Below are 22,004 nucleotides of genomic sequence, written 5' to 3'. Positions count from 1 at the left end.
AAATCAAAAGTCCACTCACCTTTAATCCTTTTGGCCCTGGAAATCCCATTGGTCCAACAGCACCCATGTCACCCTAGTAAGATTGAGAGAAAGAAAGAGGGGGAAAAGGAGAGGAAGGCATGAAGAATTCTGGTGGACAACCAAGTCCTCTGGCTCCAACCCAGGGAGATAACCCAGCCTGCTATTGGCCATGTTCTAGAAGAGTTTATGCCTGACATTTTGCCAGCTTCTGTGCACTCTCTGAAGATGCCAGCCACAGATGTAGTTAAAAGTCAGGAATAAACTCTTCTAAAACTTGGCCACATAGCCCAAAAAATCCACAAAAAACTATATATTCTTTTCTACCTCAAGGAAGGTACAGTATCAGAATACAACAATTTAAAGGCTTTTAAACAGACTGATGCTGATAGTGAAACCATCTCAGACATGTTTTTTATCCTCCCCTGAATCCAGAAGGGAGCCAGTTATCTCCCTGCCGGCCTTGAGTTCTCCACTGCCTTGGATAAACAAGCAGGAGACTGGCTGGTTTTTGCAAAAGGTATATTTCTCTAGCGGGTGGCTCCTGAGGCCAAAAGCACCAGGTTGGGCAGCACCAAGCTGTGGCTTTGTAGCAAGAACAGATCCTTTTTTCATGCTGCAGGAGAAAAAGGGCTTGCTTCATGAAACTGGCCGGGATAAGCCAGCCCACACGAACCCAGCTAAATAGGTCGCTCATTGGTTTGGTCTTGCCCATTGATAGACAAAATGCTTTATGCCAGCCTGGGAGGAGACAGCCAGGAGCCATGGTCCTCAAGGTACCCAGATTCAAGAGGAGGAAATGGGCAAGAGCAACCAACTTGGCAGGAGGCAGCACAGTGTAATGGTTATAGTGGTGGAGCAAGCCTGGGGAAAGGTGATGTTACAAAGGGCAGCCCCTGCTGATGCCATTCAGCGTCAACCACTGTTGCTTAGCATGCAATTCAAATAACCAATGCAGAATATATATGCGTGTGTTCTTTGCCTTCAAGTCATTTCTGACTTATGGTGACCCTAAGGGTGAACCCATCATGGGGTTTTCTTGGCATATTTCTCCAGAGTGGGTTTGCCATTGCTATACTCAGTGGCTGAGAGAGTGTGACTTGCCCCAGGTCACCCAGTAGGTTTCATGGCTGAGCTGGGAATCGAATCCTGGTCTCCAGAGTTATAGTCCAGCACTCAAACCACTACTATATGAGATTCCAACCTTGCTCTCCAGAGTCATAGTCCGACACTCAAACCACTACACCATATTGAATATAAACACATATACACACATAGTATATACAATTTGTATATGTGCTCTCATCCTGAGATTCCTCACCGTCACAAAAAAACCAGAGCATATAAACTCTGAGACTCGGGGTGAAGTCCAGAGATCTGGAAACTCTTAGTGGCAAAATAACTTGACCAACTTTGAATACTATGAGTTGACTAATGGTTCCCAGGGTAATAGAGCAATAAATTCATTCCAGATTTTAACTTGAACTTTAACGGAGCTATCCAAGAGGCTGAAGAGCTCTCCCCCAAATGAGCTTGGTACCTTGGACAGCTCCATGAAAAGCTTGACTCAAAACCAACATGGATTCACTGCTCCAATGACTAGGGATGTAACTCTCTGTTATGTTTATCCTCCGAAGAAGCAATGAGTAATTTTAGCAACTTTCTTTCCACTGTGAGAATACTTTTGAAAACCAAACTGTTCTCAAAGCCCACTTGCAAAGTCAGGACTTCATCTGCGCAAAATGTGGGCATGCCATTGATTTAGGCAGAAAACACAGGAAACAGCATTTTCCGCATAACTCTGGAGTCTAGGGTTCGATTCCAAACTTGGCCATGAAAGCCACTCAGTGACTTTGGGCAATTCACACTCTCTCGGCTTCAGGGGAAGGCCATGGCAAATCTCCTCTGAACAATCTTGCCAAGAAAACCCCATGATAGGGTCGCCTTAGGGTCACTATAATTCGGAAACAACTTGAAGGCACACAACAACAACTATAGAAAGCCCTACTGGTCCAGACCATTGAATTGAGCAATTGCTATCCAGGTGCCCCAGGAAAAAGCCCAGAAGCAAGGTGCAAAAGCAACCTCTCAGTGTTGCTTCCTAGCCACTGGTAGTACCAGGTCAATATATCTCATTGCTTCAGTCAAATAGCAAGATGGTGACCCACCCATTCCCAACTGCATAGACAAAAAGCCATCAGAACTGGCAACTGGATCTTCTTTCTTCAACAGTAAGAAGATAAGCACCATCCAACATCTATGGAGATATCAGGCTACTTAGCCAGCTCTCACCTTCCTCCAAAAATTGGCATGTGCTACCAGAAGCAATCGACTCATTGTATCTCATGGCAAGGATGGCACTTGGCCCCTGGCAAGCTAGGAACCACTAAACACCAGAAACTCCCTTATAGTGGGTCAGGCCATTTGTTGCATCAAGACCAGATGATGCTGTCCATTCAGGCAGCAAAATGTATTGTCCTGTCCCTACTGAGCAGACCAGCGAGGGTCAAGGTTTAGAAGACATTTGTCCCTCTTCTCAGTGAAAGTCGCAGCTCCCTCCCAGGTCTATAAGAACACACCTTCCAACCAAAAAGGTAGTTCTTTGCAGTTGTTTCTGGAAACCTTGCAACTTTCACAGTCCCGCGCCTATCGTCTGTTCCACCCCAAACAAAACAAATGCATGCAATTCATGTGTGGCTCTAATTGCATTTCATGGAAAGAGTTAAAAAAGAACATACACAACCTCTCCAACTCTGGTCCCATGATGGAAAGGGGAAAAAGCAAAAGCACTCTCTTCTCCATACTTACAATGAGTCCATGAACTCCAGGAGGGCCTAGGACTCCTACGTCTCCCTAAAAAGAAAGAAAGTTCAGCATGGTAATGGCCCCCTCTTTGTCGACAAAACAGAGACTCCAAAGTGCCTCAGTGTGGCAAGGGCTGAAAAGGAGGAGGAGGAGAGAGAAAGAGAGAGCCATGCACCCCCCTCACTTTGCCCAGGCAATCTCGCCCTTCCATCTTCAAGAGGCAAGGAAAGGAAAAGGGGGCAGTGGCTCCTTCCAGGCACAAGGCCTGCTTGTTCTCTTCCTCTTGCAGTTTCAGGGTGAGCGAGCGAGCAAGGCCAGCTTTCTCCTCCCAGGAAGGGACAAGAGAGAAGAAGGATTTCACTGTGCCATTTGGAGTGGGGAAGGGAAGCAGGGGGAAGGTTGTGTGTGCAGGAAAGAAAGGAAGGAAGGAAGGAAGGAAGGAAGGAAGGAAGGAAGGAAGGAAGGAAGGCAGGCAGGCAGAGAAAGAAAGATGGACAGAAGGAAGGAAGGAAGGAAGGAAGGAAGGAAGGAAGGAAGGAAGGAAGGAAAGGACCCCTATGACCTTTCTTTCTTTTTTTTACCTAATTGTAAAGAATGCAAACTTTAACACCATACATGTTAACCTTCTTCATCTCAAAACAGCCCTACTATCCTAATTTTAAAGGTGGGGGAATGAACTTTAAAGTGAGGAACTTTAAAGTGAGGAAAATTGGCCGAAGCTTTGGTGTATAAAGGGTCTGCCATACACCCCTTTGCCACCTCGGTTGAGGTAGCTGGAGAGGGGGCTATTTTGGTGACTGTGTCCCACGGTTGGAATCCTATCCCCAGTCAAGCTCACCTACTCTTTGTTCATTTTTTTAAAAAAAGTTGGCACATTTTAATCACTGAGTTTTAGGATTCTTGCCCCAAAATGTCAGCACAGAGAGCAAGTCCATCAAGGAGGAAATACAAATTTCTTCTCCGAATATGAGGCTGGTAAAAGGAGGAGGAGGGAAGCTCATGCTGGGTCATGTCCTTTCGCCACCAGTTGACCCGACATGGATAGGTTGAACCACCCACATTCAGAGGCAGAAGAAGAAGAAACTAAGATCCCGCTGGGCATATCAAATTCTGGAAAGGAAGCAGGCAGGGCAGAAACATGGGAGCCATCCCTGTCCTTTTGCTGGAATTTGCTCCGTCTGTTACTCTTTTCTTGACCCTGCCAAACTTCTCCTCTTCAAACAAGCCATGGCCTTCCATTGTCACTTGGCATGTTAAGTGCCATGAAGAAATGGGCAGAAGGGAAAAAACAGCAAACCCCCCCCCCTTACAAAAAGATTAAAAAGTGGAAGATCTTTACAGCTGAAAAAGTAATATTTCCAGAATTCTAGACTGTTTCGGTTTAACACCAGGCAGTGTTTCCAAAACATGGCGTTGCAGAACCTAGGAGAGCTACAACTGAGCAACTTGCTCCAACAGGGCTGAAACCGTTGGGAAAGGATTTATGCTTCGCCCCTTCCTACCATGTGAGGCCTTCATCCATATTTGCAGCTCTGACTTCTGTGGATTTTATCATTCATTGATTTGATTAATATGTTCTTTCTAGGTCCTCTGGCACAACTCTGTGGTCAATATCTGCCAGACGTTGCGCTGCAGAGAAATTCCTAGAGAGGACACTTCTCTAGGCATTTAGAGGTCCTCCAACACAAATCTATGGCCAACCTCTGCCAGATGTTGATTGTAGAGTTTTGCTGGAGGACATAAAGATTCCTAGAGAGAACACTTCTCTTGGCATTTGAAGGTGCTCTGGCACAATTCTACAGTCAAGTGTTGACCATAGAGTTGCACTGGAGGACCTAGGGAGAAATTTTTGGACTTCAACATGACCTACGCTGGCTAAGGTTTGATGGGAATAGTAGATGAAAAAGATCTGGAGAGCCACCAACGTCCATCCCTAATGCAGGGTTGTTCTCGCACTCTCGGCACAACTCCTACTCTTGCGTTCTCACAAGATCAGCCAACACAATGGGAGCATACACCGTGTCTAAAGCAAGCATTCTCCATGCACTTTATCTCTCCTCTTCCGCCATGCAAGCCACCCAACAGCTGTCTGCTTTGAAGACACACAAAGAGGTGTATTTATAAACCAACCCAAATGTAGAATTCGAGGGGGGCTACAGAGATATCGAAGCAAGATTTAAGAGCAGGGAGGAAAACACAATATGTTGGTCCAAGATACCTTTTTACCTCCGGTTAAAGAAATTCAGTTAAAGAGAGGATTGGGTTTTTTAAAAGATGGATTTTAGCCAATTCAGCCAATCAGTCATATTGGTCACTAATACCATCTGTACAAGTGAGATCCTTTACATTGAAGGTTGAATCTAAAAGGTTGAATCTGGAAGCTTTGGCAGATACAGTACAAGCAAAGTAAGCTATGGCCCTTCTTCTCTCTAAATGAAATCTAAGGATTTCTATCCCTCTCACCAATGAAATAGCCATATATCAAAAAGGCAAGAGAACCCTATTGCTCCATCTCAGAAAACTATGGGCTATAGAGAAGCTTGGCTCTGCCATGTAAGACCACAAGGAAACAGCCTGGAGTAACAGATGATGGAGAGACATCACTGGCTGTTCTTTGCACATATCATCTTAGCTCCTCTTGGTTTGCAAGGAAGCAGAAAGGGTCATTGCTCACTCCGCACTGCCTAAACTAGTCTACTGTTCTCAGCCGAAGGGGAAGACCAAGTCATTCCACCAGCATCAGAAGTAAAAACTGGAAGGGCTTTCTCCATTATAGGGACAAAGGAGACTTCTTAGTGGCTGTCTCCAGACTGCAGAATTCCCTTCCACAAGAAGCTATCCTGGTCCCGTCCTTGCTCTCCTTCTGTCTGCAAGGGAAGACCTTTCTGTTTTACTCAGGCCTTTGGGTATTAACTATCTACAGTTGGTCCCGTCATGCCCTGCGTCCAGGAGCCAGACATGTCTTCTCAGGGGATATGCCAGGACTGCAAACACTCCAGGCCCTCCATATCCAAATATTCTCCATCCATGGATTCAACCATCCACAGCTTGAAAATATTGCAAAAATAACATTTCAAAAAGCGTAAGAACCAAGTGGAATGGAGCATTGGGTTAAAAGAAAACCACACAAAGCCAACCATGTTGTTGTTGTTGTTGGCTTTGGGTTGTCATTCTTCCCAGGTCATGAAGTCCATAGCAAAAGAGGAACAGAAGAGAAGACCAGAGAGTGGGAGAAAGGAGATGGCACTTAGTTGACCTCATGCTTCTTAGATGTTTGATGGAGGTATTTAGCACTTTGTATAAAAGATGGGAAAGATTTCAAGAGGGAAAAGAATGTGACAACTGAGGCCTGCTTCAAAGGAGGCGAACCCAATCGGACAACGGATGGTTCCCTAGTGAAGCCTAACAGAGAGACATAACATCAGAATTTAATGGTTGCCAACTTACCGGGTTGCCATCAATGCCGGGAGGTCCACGTTCCCCAAAATCACCAGGAAAGCCCTGAAGAGAAGAAGGAGAAAAGATGGAAAACCTCTTGGTTACAAAGCAGAACAGTATATAGATATGAAGGATGTAAATACAAGACATTAAACTTTTGCCTCATTATTCTATTTTTTTTAAGGTGACTTGAGGGACAGTCCTGATTTTATATTGTTTCAATGTATTTTAAGCATTTTAATCTTTTTAAACTTGGTTTTAGCACTGAATTTGTTTTAATTATTGTAGTAATTTAATTCTATTTTAATATACTGTTTTTGTATGTTTTTAACTCTATGGTGTTTTTAATGTTGTAAGCTGCCCACTGGAGCCAAATTTGTTTTCTTTCCCCAGAACCTGCATTTGTAGGTTTCCAGATCTTTTCTCTCTCTCTGTCTTCAATTCGGCTGTCCCTTAGGATTTTCATATCTATAACCCAAGCAGCTGCTGCTATTGCTGTTGCATCCTCTTCCTTATTATTATTCCAAACTTAAAGAGAAAGGAGGCAATTATGCTCTCCCTCCTTTTGCACGGATTGCATTTAGCAATAGGCCAGAGAAAGCAGTTTCGCCTTTCAAAGAGAGGGTCTATGCACACTGTTCTAATGCCAGAAACCTATGATCTGCACTGGAGATTAGTTGTTTCAGGTTTTGCACATAGCTTACCCTGCTGCCCTCCTTCTATAGAATCAAAGGCAGCCTTCAAGTCAATGCAGGGAGTCATACAAATCATCTTTTCTTGCAGCTTTTTCCATATTAGTTAATCAGATGGGCAAGAGTGGCTATATTATCCGTTTTCAGGGGGAAGGGGGAGCTGATCTGAATTCAGTTTATTCCGTGGAGATAGTTATCATTTGCAAAGCACAGTCCTCCCATTTACCAAGTAGATATTTGGCACAGAAGCGACCTGCAATGTCACTCAAAAGGACTGGGCTTCTATCCTTTAGTCTCCGCTCTTACAAATGGCTATTTCAACACTCGAGCCGCAGAGATTTTAGTAGTAAGATTTGCAGCATCAAAAAGGTTCGCCACCCCTAGTAAATCCACTTTGTGCAAATGTGTTCCTCCCCTTGCCAAAAAGCCTATTAAACCTTCCACCTCCTTTTTTTATAAAATAAAAAGTTACGAGAAGCCAAACTATTTTTAAGAAATGGTTACCCTGTCCGTCTCCTTCAAACAGTTTGCGAATGGGAGCTTCTCTGCTACACACAGCCCTGACCTTTGCATTGAACTGAAAGTGATTTTGAACACAAACAAACCAGAGTAATGAAAGAGTTGCAAATACATTCGTAGGGTTTTCTGGGCAAGATTTATTCACAGAGAAGGTTTGCCATGGACTTCCCCTGAGGATGAGAGTGCGGCTTGCCCAAGGGTCACCCAGTGAGTTTCATGGCTGAGCTGGGAATTGAACCTGGTCTCCGAAGTCAAAGTCCAACACTCAAACCACTGTGCCATGGTGGCTTTCAAATCCAGATCGAATGAATTAAGAATCTTGCCCAAAACCCAAAAGATGTATTTGGATCTGAGGAATGCATCTGAAGAAGTAGGCTTAAGACTACAAAAGCTCATGCCACCAACATCTTTCTTTCATCTTAGTCTCAAAGGTGCTGCAAGATCTCTCTGCATACCGATGCTACAGACTAACATGGCTATATCTCTGCATTTTCTCAGATGGAGGTTGTTTGCAACCACAGGATCAGCTTAGATGGGGACACAAGGATTTGAACCAGGAACATAGGAAGCTGCCTTGTATGGAATCATATAGCTGATCACTCAGGCCCAGTATTTTCAGTGTTGCAGTGGATCTTTTGGGTTTTGATTCTTATTTCATTCTGTTTGGATTTGAGAGCCAGCATGGGGCAGTGGTTGGAGCATCAGACTTTGACTCCGAAGATCAGGGTTCGATTCCCAGCTCGGCCATGAAACCCACTGGGTGACCCTTGGGCAAGTCACACACTCTCAGTCTCAGGGGAAGGAGTCTGAGATTTTGCATCGCTGTTGTCCTCAAAAATACACAGCCCTGGGCTAAACACACAAATGAGCTTAACACCTGATCCTAACATTGGGGGTCAGAGACATCCCACTATTTACAAAGCAGTTCCAATCCTCATCCAGGACTCCTTCTTTGTTTATCTGCTGTGTTTTCGGTCCACCTTTTTCCAAGAGCCAGATCAACACACAGCTCACATTCCTAGCATTTCAGCTGAGAGATGTTTGCCCTTCTCCTGCAGCGCACAACCCAGGCTAGCAAGAGGAGACTGATGTTGCTCTTTTGTATTTGGCTGCTTTGGGTTTCTGGGCATCTTTTACAAATGGGAAAGCTATGCAGCTTCCCAACTGGGCACGGCTGGGTTCCAGCATTGCGATGGCCAAGGAGTCACTGGGGGAGATAGTTACAAGAAACACAGATAAGCTATTCACCCTCCTCTTCCCATTACAAAAGGCTGAAATAGCAGAGAAGAAATGGGATGGGTAACCAAGGAAGGGTTGGGAAACCAAAGAAGAAAGAAGAAAATAGAAAAGTTCCATTGAAGAGTGGATGTGGATTATAATTCCCAAAATATCCTTGTGACTTGTTGCAATTTGGCACCAAGTCAGTTTATGGAGATCCACAAAAGTGAGACCTCCAAGAGCCTTAGTCTTCAATGCTTTGCTCAGGTCTTGCAAACTCAGGGCATCTACCATCTATAATCCATCTATAATGGGGTCTTCCTACTGCCTTCTACCTTATCAAGCATTATTGTCTTTTCTAATGAGTTACATTGTCTCATGATATGTCCAAAGTACCACAGCTTCAGCGTAGTCATGTTAGCCTCCAGTAATAGTCCAGGCATGATTTGCACCAGGACCCATTCATTTGTTTTTAGCAATCCATGGTATCTGCAAAACTCTTGTCTGGTAACACATTTCAAATGCATCAATTTTTTTCTTGTCATCCTTTTTTCACTATCCAGCTTTTGGAACTATATGTAGAAATCAAAAACACTATGGCATGTATTCTGCCGATTTTGGTATTTAATGATATATCAATGCAGTTCTCAAAATCCATGTTCTCTGACGGATGCTGGGATCCCAAGTCCAAAAGAGTAACGTTTTCAAGCTACTGGTGGTATGGACCACAGATGCCCAATGCAAAACTATCAGGTGAGCAGCGAGAAAACAAGTCCCAACCATCCAGAAGATCCAATTCTGGTGGAAACTTTTCCCCTCTGCTAGTGTAAAAAGGAGGTTATCTGGCAGAAACCTCCAACAATCCTGGCAGGTCTTCCCAGCCACTTGGCTTCTTCTTCAAAAATGGGGTTTTTATTTTCCTGTTGGCTCGCTCTCGACGCTGCGTGAGCCACCCAACCCTCTGGTCTTGTCTGAGAAAGGCCTTGTTTGCCAGTTGGCTCCATCCAGGTAAGTTGGTTCCCAATGGAATTTGCAAATCAAACTATTTTTTAAGGGGAAGAAAAAAAGAAAGAAAAAGAAACAAGTAGAGAAGAGGGGAAGAACATGTGGAGGTGGGGATTCGAGTTCAGGGTGCATTTGACACAGAGGGAAAAGAGGGGGAACAAATAAAAGAAAACAACCCACCCACCCTCCAGAGTTTATGTTGGCACCATCAGGGAAGCTGGACTCTGAATGGAAATCTTTCTCCCCTTGACGGACTGAATGGGGACAATGTCAAGATGAAATGGTCAAGCAGCAAGGGCTCTTCAGTCCCCTTAAAGCCAGGCTGAGCCTCCCCCCCCCCCCAAAATGATCAGACATCAAGAATCAGAACCACCAAGACTCCTGTACAGCTGAACCTCCTGAGGAACCATCAGTCCAAAGTGTCCTAGTCTATAGCCGTCTTTGATTTGCTTGTTCGCATTATCAACTTTGTTGTGTGCCTTCAAGCCATTTCCTACTGATGACAACCCTAAGGCAAACCTATCATGGGGTTTCATCTGTAAGTGGGAATGAGGCCTTGGAAATGTTGAATGTAATCATCCAAAATAGTAACTTTTCCAAGCTCCGGCACTGCCTGTGTAGGCTGCTGTTTCATTCCTGTTCCTTTATGGCTTGTACTATTGGGATTTTTTTTATGGTTTGTTCCTTGTTGGACAGAAGAAAAGGGAGTTTATTTGCATTCTTATAAATAACCCTGTGTGAATCTACTTTCCCCAAAGGAAAGATTAGCCAGGATTTCCCCATTGCTCATGGACCGGGCAAGAGAAATAATCTTCCCTTTGACTACCACCAGGCAAGGAAACTGCTGGATTCCCACTCAGGCTCGCCTTGCTGATGGATTAGTAAGAGGCGGCATTGGGGGCCTTCTCCAATCCTTGCTTCCAAGACCGAGTCATCATGTTCCTTTCACGTCCCGCGGAGCTGAACTCCCTTGGAAAGAGTTCAAGCTCTGACTCACGTCCAGGTCCAGGCCGTCTATTTTAATCTCTCTCTCTGTTGTTTTTTTTCTCCAAACATCCTTACATCATTCCAAGAGGCCCACACAATGCAGCAAACCCAGATTCCCAACTGCTCCATCTATTGAGGTTTTATTGCCATCGAGAGCAAGGGACATGTAAACATCTGGCTGTGTGCAGCCCTTGTGTATAATATATATTGGTCCATTTATGGAAGGGATGCATCCAGGTTTCGGAGGAGCAAAGAAAGAGAAAGAGAGATCGTAGAACCACAGGGTTGGAAGAGGCATTCAAAGGTTATCCAACCCAACTGTCTGCCATGCAGGAAGTCACAAACATGCTCAAAAGCATTGCAAAAGATCCCTCGCACATGGAGGAAGAAGCCCTAAATCAGGGGATTGCATGCGTGTATCTATCTCAAGAATGCAAGACAGAGGTTACTAACAGCAGCAGACCAAAAAATATTTGGCTTCCTGAGACAAACAACTACATGGCAACTCTTTCACACTCCATGTTTAACAAATCTTTGCATCCAAAGATACAGCAGCATTAGTCTGTAGAATAAATGTGCAGGGAGATCTTGTAGCACCTTTGAGACTCACTGAAAGAAAGACGTTGGCAGTATCAGCTTTCATAGGCTTACATCTACTTCCTCAGATGCATTTAAGGAGACTTAAGTCTACTTCCTAAATGCATCTGAGGAAGTAGACTTAAGTTGATGAAACTCAGGCTGCCAACTTCTTTCTTTCAGTTAGTCGCAAAGGTACTACAAGAGATCTTTGCCTCTATCTTTAAAACTGACTTGCAAACTGAAAGCAACTGGGTTCCTCAAGGGACAAAGGACAAGTGGCTGTTTGCTGTGTGCCTTCGAGTTGTTTCCGACTTATGGCTCTCTTAAAATCCAGGCTAAAATCTAAAGTGGATTCACCATCCCCACTGACATGGCATCCACCGGCTACCACCAATACAGAGATCAGTTCTGAAATATTTGTTTTAGACGACATTAATAGCGCATTGTAACTTGGCATTCTAGTTACACATGGTTTTATATAAATAGATTCTTTCTTTAAAAAAAAAAAAAGCACACACACCAAGGAAGAGAGAAAAAATCCTGACTTAAGCAAGAGATGTTTGCAAAGAGAGAATCCACACCAATTCCCAAAGGTTGGTGGCGGAGTGGCGAGGGAGGGAGAGGCGTTCATGTATTTAAAAAACCGAAAACGAACACGGTCATTTTTAGCACAGAAGGGTTTCTGAATGGAATATTGCAAAAGCCAAAGCAACAGCTGGAAAACGTTCAGCGCTCAGGCACATTGTATGTGAAATCATGTCAAAAAATAAAACCCCTGACCAGAGCTCCATACTTAACAACCGTTGCCTTGTTTAGTTTACGTTCGAGTCAAAGATTTTCTCCAATCTTTTTTTATTATTATTTTAAAAAAAACAGTTTTATAGAAATGAGCTCAAGATGCCTTTGGTGTGACCATTTGGCCACTACCATTGGCAGATGGGACCGTTTCCCTCCACAGACACACACTGATCCTTTCTATCTCATAGAATATACAGAACATAGGAGAGAGATTTATTCTCATGTGCTGTTTATTGTGAGAAAGAACAACAGAAAACTGCTACCAGGGCAAAGTGGGAGAGGAAAAGGGAGGAAATGGTGCATTGTCCAATATGGGTGTTTTGCAGTGGAAGATGCTCTGTCGGATATCTATGGCATATATAGGAAAGCTCATGCTTCCAACTTCTTCCTTTCAGTCTCAAAAGTGCTACAAGATCTCTCTACAGACTGACTCCACAGACTAACATGGCTATATCTTAATTCAAAGAGCAGAAAACCATTATATTCTGTAATAGGCAAGGAGACAGAGAGAAAAATGATATGTATGTCTGATCTTGGAAGCTAAAGCAGGGTCAACTCCATTTAGTACTTGGCTGGGAGACCGTCAATGAATACCTGGTAATATAGGATCTATTTCTGAAGAAGGAACTGGCAAAAGCACCACTGAGTCTTCCTTGCCTAAGAAAACCCTATGAAAGTCATGGTTTGCCATAGGCTGACACAAAAAACCTCCCCCAACCCCTCATAAATCAGCATCTCCTTCCAAATACTTTCCTTTCCCCCCTGTTTCCCCTTCAAAATGGTGCCCAGAAGCGACCCTAATTGTGGGCAACCATGGGCATGCCATTTATGAATTAAGTTTCCTTCACACGCCTTTTCCTTGGCTGAACACAATACAAAGACAAACCCATAGCTAAAAATTCAACACATGTTCCTCCAAACATGTGCCATCTTTCCAGCCCGCATCCCACCGTTCCTTCATCCCTTTGTTATCAGTTAGGTTGAGCAAAAGTCTGCATAATAGACGAAGAAAAACTTTACCGGCCTACCCATCTTGCCCCTCTTCCCAGGAACTCCGGGGACCCCCTGAAAAAGAAAAGCAGAAAGAAAGGAGGAAACATTATTAATATTTGGGGAAAGGAAAGAAAAACTGGAGACTGGTTCTGTACATGGTGACAGCTGCGAGACTACAATATGCATCAAAATGGAAAAGCAAAGAATTACCTATGGATCAAGATTGGCTGATACTACTACTACTATGGCTGATACTACTACTTCTACTGCTACTATTACTACTACTACTACTGAACTACAAATTTGAATGCAACAAAGGTTAAGAGCCATGAACACATGAGTCTCCATATGTGGCAAACCTCCATGGTGATGGCATGGACTATCTTCCTAAGCAAAAAAGGATTCCTATTTCCTAGAGCGATTCCAGCCACCCATTTAGGATGACCAAGAGTGGACTTTCCTTTGGCTTGACCCCTCAGTTTACCACTGACATCATCACCATCACCATCTCTCTCTCTCTCTCTCTCTCTCTCTTTTGTTTAAGGATTCAAAAAGAAATGTGGAATGGCAATTTCCTCTACCTCCTTCTCTTTATAGCCCAAACCACAAAAGAGGAAATACTGCAGGAAGTGGAGAACATAAAGCAAAAGAGGTGCATTTCACCAGGGAAAGCAATGGCAGCTGGTCCCCATGTGAGTGGAGCAGGAGCTATCCAGGGTGCCAAACTCTAGCTACAAACCAGGTTCAGCACTTGGACAACGCCTTCAAAATTATCCAAAACTCGGAGCACATTTTTTTGGTGGGTTTTTTGGGCTCTCTGGCCATGTTCTAGAAGAGTTTTTTCCTGACATTTCGCCAGCATCTGTGGCTGGCATCTTCAGAGAATGCTGGCATGGAAGACAGTTGGGTATACTGTGTAATACACAGGTCGGCATGTATATTTGCATACACACATGTTCTATATATACACACACACACACAAACACACCCAAATCCCTTCCATGTCAGCATTCTCTGAAGATGCCAGCCGCAGATGCTGGCGAAATGTCAGCAAAACTTGGAGCAGAATAAACTCTTCTAGACCATGGCCACAGCCTGAAAAACCCACAAAAAACTATGGGTGCCAGCCATGAAAGCCTTCGATTTCACATTGGAACAGATTCACCAACCCATGGAATATGTGAGCCACCAGCCATCCCTGGCCAAAGAATAAGAAGACCAAGATGCCCAAAAAATACTCACTCGTTCTCCATCGGCACCGGGCAGCCCAAACAATCCTGGTAGACCAATGTATCCCTGTGGAAGTGGAGGGAGGAAGAAACAAATAGGGTTTTGTCTTCTCTGAAGAGGTGGGGGGAGAGAGAGGTGTAAGGCTGGATAATGGGATTGCTGTCCCTCAGGATCGAGTAGAGCGTCCTCCAGCGGTGGGTCCAGACAAGGTGGCAGCCGTGACGAAATAAACCTTGAGGCAAGTGTATATGCCCATGGACTGCATGGTGCTGGCTCCCACGATGTAGTCCAAGGGCACATACCCCCACGCCAGGGATGGTGAGGCCTCCGGGAAGGAAGGTGCCCGCCAGCTGGGACGGTGAAAAGGGGGCCTTACCTGGGGCTGGTTCAGAAGCACACCTGGGAGGAAATGGAGCTTGGGTCCAAGTTAACAACAAGTCATATTCATTGGACTGGCATCCTGACCTCACCAGAGAAAAAAGCCCAAAGACCTGAAGGAGCCATGAAGACAACCTGGACACACTCTGGGTGTCTTGGTCTACAGTTCCCATCAGCCCTGATCAGCACACCTACAGCGACTGGAAATGATGGGAGTTGCGGTCAAAGTTCAAGTGACGTGGCTGTTCGAACTACAATTCCCAGGACCCCCCAGCCTGCCAGTAGCCATGCTGGCTGGGGTATTCTGTGAGCTGTAGTGCTTCAAATTCAAAGCTGGTGAACACATCCAAAAGGTGGTGTTGGTTGGTATGAATCCCCCCACGCCAACCTTACAGGTCAGGGTCATACCCCATAATTACATGGGTTCCTATAACTCATAGGAACCTGGAACCCATAGACCCTTTATATCTATCCTTAATAGGCTCTCCCTATCCAGTTGCAAGCTGACTCCTTCCGCACTAAGGTTGGAGCTATGGAGAGGAGAAGGAAAATGAGAACAAATTCCAGCATTGGCATTTTCACCTTCTTCCAGATCTTCCCCTTTTCAGCTGACTTCCATCCTCACCCCTTGTTCACATCCCCACCCAACAACTCAGAATATCAGTCCCATAGTCTGTGCTTGAGGGAGATCGGCCCAGTTCTTTGGCGCATGAGGCTCAGTGTGAGCCAAAGTATGCTACTCCAAAAAGTAATGCCATGAAAACACATCCAGGTTAGGCTTCTGCAATGAACCCTGACTTGAAGTTGCCCTACAGTGATTCCCAAACTCTGGCCTTCCAAATGTTTTGGACTTCAGCTCTCAGAATCCCAAACCATTGGCCAAGATGGCTGAGGCTGTTGGGAGCTGAAGTCCAAAAACCCTGAAAGGTCAGAGTTTGGGAACCACTGCAGAAGATGCTTCAGGAAGTTCGGCTAATAGGGGACACAAGCAAATCCTTTAGCCCAGTGCTTCTGTCAGGGATTGGCACCATATTTTTGTCTACAGAACATGATCATTTCTGTCTTTCCTGGAAATCCATCACAGACCAGCAGCTAATGTCTTGCAGACCAATGATACCGGTCCACGAACCATCATTTTGAAAAGCACCGCTCTAGTTGACATAAGCCCATTAACCCTGCCTCTCTTTTTAGAAAGTAGCTCAGAAGTCACTCTGCTGATAGTATCTTAAGAAGTCACTCTGCTGATAGTATCTTAAGAAGTCACTCTGCTGATAGTATCACACACCAAAAAAAAATGTTACTGGTTTTTCTGTGTCGGCCGTTAGGAGAAAACTTTGGCCGCTGTGCTAATGGCTGAACCCAAGGGCCAAATCGTCATACAACAAACAAGAAACGATCATTTGGCAAACGGGTCGGTTAATGCAATCCAAAAGCCAGAGGAAACCTTGTGACTGCTGGAACTATGATTTAGCCTTGCTCCTCCTGCGCGGGAATGCCTTTGTCTTCTCCTCCAGCCTCAAATGAAAATAAAAAATGTACAGCTGAGAGTACAGACTCCCTTATCACAGCCATTTTTTGGATATCAAACAGCTGATTTGCACCCTTCCCAGCACCTCCTCCATGCACGCTCTTCTCTCTCTCAGTCTCTTTTGCATTCAGGAATGAAAACTGCTGATGGGGGGTCAACCTTTGTTTATCGCTTGCAATTTTCCTGGTGAAGAGAGCCAGCTGGTAGCAGTTATGGCTCATAAGGAAAAGGAGTGCATGACAAAGACGGGAGGCAGATTTATTGGCTCGGAGGAGCGTCACTGTGATTTATAGTTTGCAGCCAGAGAGTAGGAGGTGGTGGCGGAGGAGTAAGATCCGTGCATCTTCAGAAACCTCCCCTAGACAGGAAATCCAAAAGAGGTTTGCATTCTCTTATATTTTTTTGCACGTGATTTTAAAACGCAGGCCCATCTGGCTCAAAAATGGAAAGGTCTAAACAAAATCAAGTCTCCGGAGTTTATAAACTCCAGGCTGATTTCCAAAATTCCTACTGAGATAGCGCCGTAAGAGGTTAACCCAACAATGCGGGGAAGCATTTAAGATCTCCAGGTCTCTTCGTCTGGAAATACAGTTGGCCCTCCACCTTTGCAGCTCCAACTTTTGCAGATTCTATCTCTAGGAATCTCTAAGTCCTCCAGCGCAATTTTGCCGGAGGTTGACCATAGAGTTATGCTGGAGAGCCATGATGGAAATCTGGAAACCGTAGTCTTCTGAGACATTTAGCCTTCCCTGTTAGAAAGTTCTGGTGCCGCAACAAACTACATATCCCAGGATTACACAGCACTCAACAATTAAAGTGGTGTCAACGTGGATTATTTCCACAGATGCAGCCAAGATTCAACACTTTTAAAATCTGGGAAAAGCCTGCAAGCACCTTGCTAACTAGCGCATGATTCTTTGGTACTTTGGCACTTCACATTGTATTTGATGCTTTTATTGTTACAAGCAGTCTCTTAAAATTACTCTATGATATTTTTATTCTGCACTGTTTGGAGCACTTTGCCAAAAAGATGTTTATATTTAAACTGCAAAAGCAAATATATATATATATATAAAAAGAAAGGGACAAACAAACCACCAAAATGGTACCGGAAGCATCCAAAACTGAGGATTCCTAGGGAATTGGCACAGAGGTTTTCTAAATTATGATATCCATCTGCTTCTTCAGAGGTTTTCTTCCTAGTCTAATTTTACAATGAGCCATCGGGAATCATGTTTTTGAGACATCAGCTTCAGGATTTAGGAAGACCTAACGTTGCAATATTATTCCAGCCTTCTTCGTCTTCCTCTGTCTGTTCCCTGAACGATTGACGGTCAGAGTGTGGTTGCCTAGTTCTCAAAACTAGACTCAAATGTCTAGAAATAAAACTTTCCACCGCCGAACAATGAGGGAGAGGAGAGCTTGCTTGCCCTTGATACCGAGAATGATTACTCTGCAGAGAACTGGCCAAGAGTTTGCGGCTGCTTCCTTCTGCAACAGCTGCTGGCAGGCCAAGGAAAGGACAAAGCAGATCGGTTCCAGCTGTTCTTCATTCGGGAAAGCAAGGCTGAGGAGCAAATCTCGCCTCTACAGAGAGCAGTCCTTCTTCCTCCACATGCTTTGATGGAGGAGGAGCGGTTACAGTACTGGAACTATGAATAACTAAACCTAGGTTTAAAACTCTACTCCAACACGAACATTTGCTGCGGCACTTTGGTTCTCATCTGTCCCATTCCAGCCCCAGGAAGACACAAAACCTAGAAACCGGGAAGTGTGCTGCTTCCAGTTCTTGGAAAGTCTGATCATTGTTATTTAGGGGGAAATGCAGAAATAGCTTGTGGGTGTCTCACAAACCGCCTCTGCCCTTTGACAATCTTTTTCTCCTTCCATGAGGTCTGGAAACTTGCTGCTCTTACAATTGTGCTGGAGGACCTGGAGATTCCTGGAGATACCATTTCCTTAGGTATTTGTAGGTCTTCTGGCACAATTCTATGGTCAACATCTGCCAGATGTTGGTCATAGAGTTGTGCTGGAAGATCTGGAGTTTCCTAGAGATATCACTTCGCTAGGTATTTGCAGCTCCTCCAGCATGATTCTATGGTCAACATCTGCCAGATGTTGACCACAGAGTTGCACTAGAGGATGCAGTGATTCCTATGGAGAGGAAACAAATAGGCACCCCTAACCCCGGCAAATGTGGGAGCCCCATAAAGGTGATTTCTTGCAGAGAAATAAGCAAATCTGGAATGGAGCAAGTTAACCCAGGCAAGCAAGAGGGGTTTCAGCCTTTTGTCTGCTGCTTTTTAACACACAGTTAAATCTCCCTTCAATCTGCCCTTGGGGTGCATTAGGACGAAACAGACACTACAAGCAAAAAGCAACCTGGAGAGGGAAGCCGTCTGGACTAGGAAAAATGTCCAGCAAGGAAAAAGCAAAGCACTTCTCCTCTGCTTTCCCTCCTAACTCTGGACTGACTCCTCTCCAGGGTGTTTTTTCGGTTGGAAACTGAGCCGCTGCCATTGGGTCGCTTTACACACTTGTTGTGCATTTTGGACAAGGAAAAGCCTTGATGGCCGACGGCAAAGTGGCAAAGGCAAAGAACTGGCTCTCACTTACCCGGCTGCCTTTTGGACCAGGTTCCCCTATGGGTCCAGGTAAACCCTGAAACACAAGAGGAGAGAAACAAAAACAAAACAAGAGACAGATAAATGTGGAGATGTTATAAATGTTTTTTCTCACTTCTGCACGCTTTGCCAAAGTGGAGGCTTTGCTCTCTCAAAAGCGGGAGCGAGTCCAAGAGACGGCTAGGAAGGAACGGAAGAGGGGAAAGAAGTAATAATAATAATAATAATAATAATAGTGATGATGCCGATAACAACAGCAGCAACAACAAATGTTCAAAAAATAAATAAATTGCCTAATAGTGGCAAGAACATGATTCAGCAGAAATCTGGATTTCGGAGAAAGGAGTTTGTTTCAAACTCACTCCAGAATAGCTGAGCAAACACACCAGAAATAGCATTTCAAATCAAAAAGTACAGATGAACAAAGATTTAGGCCGCACCGCACTGCAGAAATAATCCAGTTTGGCACTGCTTTAAGCACCATGGCTCAATGCTATGGGATTTGTAGTTTTGTGAGCTCTTTAGGTTTCTCTGTCAGAGAATTCTGGTGTCACTAAAAAGCTACAAATCCCAGGATTTCATATGATGGAGGCATGGCAGTTAAAGCAGCGTAAAACTGGGTTATTTTTGCAGTGCTGATGCAATGCTGGGGGGGGGGGGGGGGAGATACTACAACTTCCAAAATCTCCCTCGTCTTCTTTTCCCTCACTGAGCTATCCGAGTGCAAACAAGTTTTGCAATTTGAGCTCAGTTTGCAGCAATGGAAATAAGCTGAGGACAAAGGGAGAAAGTGGGAAAAGGAGAGAGGAAACTGGGACATTTTAAAAGCAGCTGAAAAAGTGGGATGGTTTAAGATTAGTCAGATTAGTCCCCACAACTGCAAAAATAAAGTAACCCTGTCCCTGCCAACCCAAAATTTCAAAATGGAAGCAAACTTCTCGTCGCTTCTGGGTTGCATTTCCAGCCCGTTTTCAGAAGAAAACGTTGCGATTCAGCCTGCATTTTCACAAAGTCCTTGCGTTGCTTTTCTCCGCCGGCTTTAGGAATTCACTTCGAACATATTGCCTAAGGACTAGAAACTTGTAAAAAGCTCAACCTTTTAATTCAGAAGGCTGGAAAGTATACGCTAGATTGGAAATAGGGCCGACAAAAGGCAAGTGAAAAAGATGAACTGAGCTCCAAGTTGCAGTCAGGCAGCCTTGAAATTATCACTTTTCGCCTTATTATTTTTCAAAAAGACTTCTGCGGTTATTTCCTTTTTGCCAGAAGCCGGATGGAATTTTGTCTGTTTCGTAAATGAAGTCAAACGGCTTGTCTCCAACACATACCTTTTTGCAAAAAGCAACCTAGTGTCCGGTTGTGCTCTTTTTTGGCTCAAGTGTCCTTGTTTGTTTGTGTGTTTTGCAGTACCATCGGTCCAAAGTTAACACGTTTTGGACTCCGATCTGATCTGCGAGCCAAAAAGAAGCCAACGCCTCCACCTTTTCCGTAGCTTTGCAAAAGCCAACACCAGCTGAGAGAAGTAACAAGTAGTAAAAAACCAAGTCGGGAAAGTAAACATACCCAAGTCGGGAGAATTTGGTATATAGACAGCTGGGTTGTGTTGGCCCCAAGAGATTTAAGGGGAAAATACAGAGCTTCATGCAGCTTCTTCTATGAGCAAAAGAAGCGTGCAAAAGCGCAGGGTTCAACAAAATTCCTCATCAAACCAAATGGAAAAATGGAGGGTCTTACTACTTCCAAAAACTCTGTCGTTGTTGTGTGCTTTCAAGTCATTTCTGACTTATGGTGACCCTAAAGTAAACCTATTCTAGGATTTTCTTGGAAAGATTTGTTCAGAGGAGGTTTGCCATTGCCATCCTCTGAAGCTGAGAGAGTGTCACCACTTCCAGTATTCTCCAATCAAGATGCCTATTGTCCATACAAATTGGGAGATTTTGGGAAATGTAACCTTCCTATGACCCAAAAAAAGTAGCTTTCCGTTCTAGATGAGAAACTGACAATGAAAGCCTGAGGAGCAAGGGGAGAAATATTCCAACTGTGGAGTCTGCTTATCTTTGTGGAAATATTGGAATTTGCTCATATCCCAAGTTTCTGCTTTAAGGATAGTTCAAGGCCCATCATTCACACACAAGACTTCTTGGCATGATACTTTTTTTTTGCCAAAAAAATTAAAAGAACGCTTAATATAAAACTATTTTGAAGCAGGATGTTCAAATGAGACAGTACTTTTGCGATACGATGTTCGTGCAAACTATGATTTTTTAAAATGTAATCAAATATTATATAGTTTTCCATGGGTTTTCGGGCTCTGTGGCCATGTTCTAGAAGAGTTTGTTCCTGACGTTTCGCCAGCATCGGTGGCTGGCATCTTCAGAGAATGCTGGCATGGAAGAGATGTGTGTGTATGTGTGTGTATATATATATATACACATGCGCACACACATACACACACACACAGTGCGCCCACGTCATATGTGGGCGCACCGTGTCATATGCAGGCACACTACTTCATATGTGGGTGCACCATACGCGGCTTTCAGCATACGTTGAAAGCTGCTAGGGAGCCCGCGGGAGCCCACGGAGTGCAATGTGTGGCACATCCCATTAAGAATAATGAAGTGTGCACCCATGGCACGTGTGCACCGCCACGCCACTGCGCCACCGTGCCATGCATGAGCCTCATTATTTTCAATGGGGCTCGAGCGTACACTTTTTTTTATGCAGGGGGTCCAGAACAGATCCTCGTGTAAAAAAAAGGCGCACTGTATACACACACACACACACACACACACACACACACACACACACACACACTGTTTGACCCAACTCTTTCTCTCACACAACTAGATTTCCAACTTAAATTAGAATCCCGAAGCCTACATTTGGAGTCCTGAAGAGAAAAAATGGCCACCTGAGGGAAACTTTTCATCCCTCTGAGGCGATTTTTTACCATTGTAGCAAAGCCTGGCTTTCACAAAACACTGATTTATACATTTTATATCATGTTTCAGACAACTTTTACCTCAGGATTTTTAGTTTCTCCACAGCAATGTGACAGAAATAAACAAAGCCAAGGTTCAAGCCCACGAATGAAGTATATACAAGGTCACACATGATATCTAGCCAGCAAAATGTCAGGAATGAACTCTTCTAGAACATGGCCACAGAGCCCCAAAAAACCACCAAAAG

The 22,004-nt window shown here is 44.3% G+C and overlaps 1 protein-coding gene across 1 annotated transcript in view; it reads right to left on the bottom strand.

Annotated features, from left to right (window-relative positions):
- The window catches only part of LOC149308000 (uncharacterized), an 85,251-nt gene that overhangs the window by 50,770 nt on the left and 12,477 nt on the right, over positions 1–22,004 (bottom strand). Inside the window, exons 7-12 of the mRNA XM_089536841.1 lie at positions 18,805–18,849; positions 14,295–14,348; positions 13,080–13,124; positions 6,271–6,324; positions 2,827–2,871; positions 20–73 (exon numbers count right to left, since the gene is read on the bottom strand). Of these exons, the coding sequence (XP_089392967.1) occupies positions 20–73; positions 2,827–2,871; positions 6,271–6,324; positions 13,080–13,124; positions 14,295–14,348; positions 18,805–18,849 (297 nt within the window). The remainder of the gene's footprint in view (positions 1–19; positions 74–2,826; positions 2,872–6,270; positions 6,325–13,079; positions 13,125–14,294; positions 14,349–18,804; positions 18,850–22,004) is intronic.

Source organism: Sceloporus occidentalis, unplaced genomic scaffold (assembly GCF_023333645.1).
Source record: "Sceloporus occidentalis isolate IW3139 unplaced genomic scaffold, rSceOcc1.0.p SCAF_8, whole genome shotgun sequence".
In the NCBI taxonomy this organism is placed as follows: Eukaryota; Metazoa; Chordata; class Lepidosauria; order Squamata; family Phrynosomatidae; genus Sceloporus; species Sceloporus occidentalis.
This window is presented reverse-complemented; position numbering and strand designations above follow the sequence as displayed.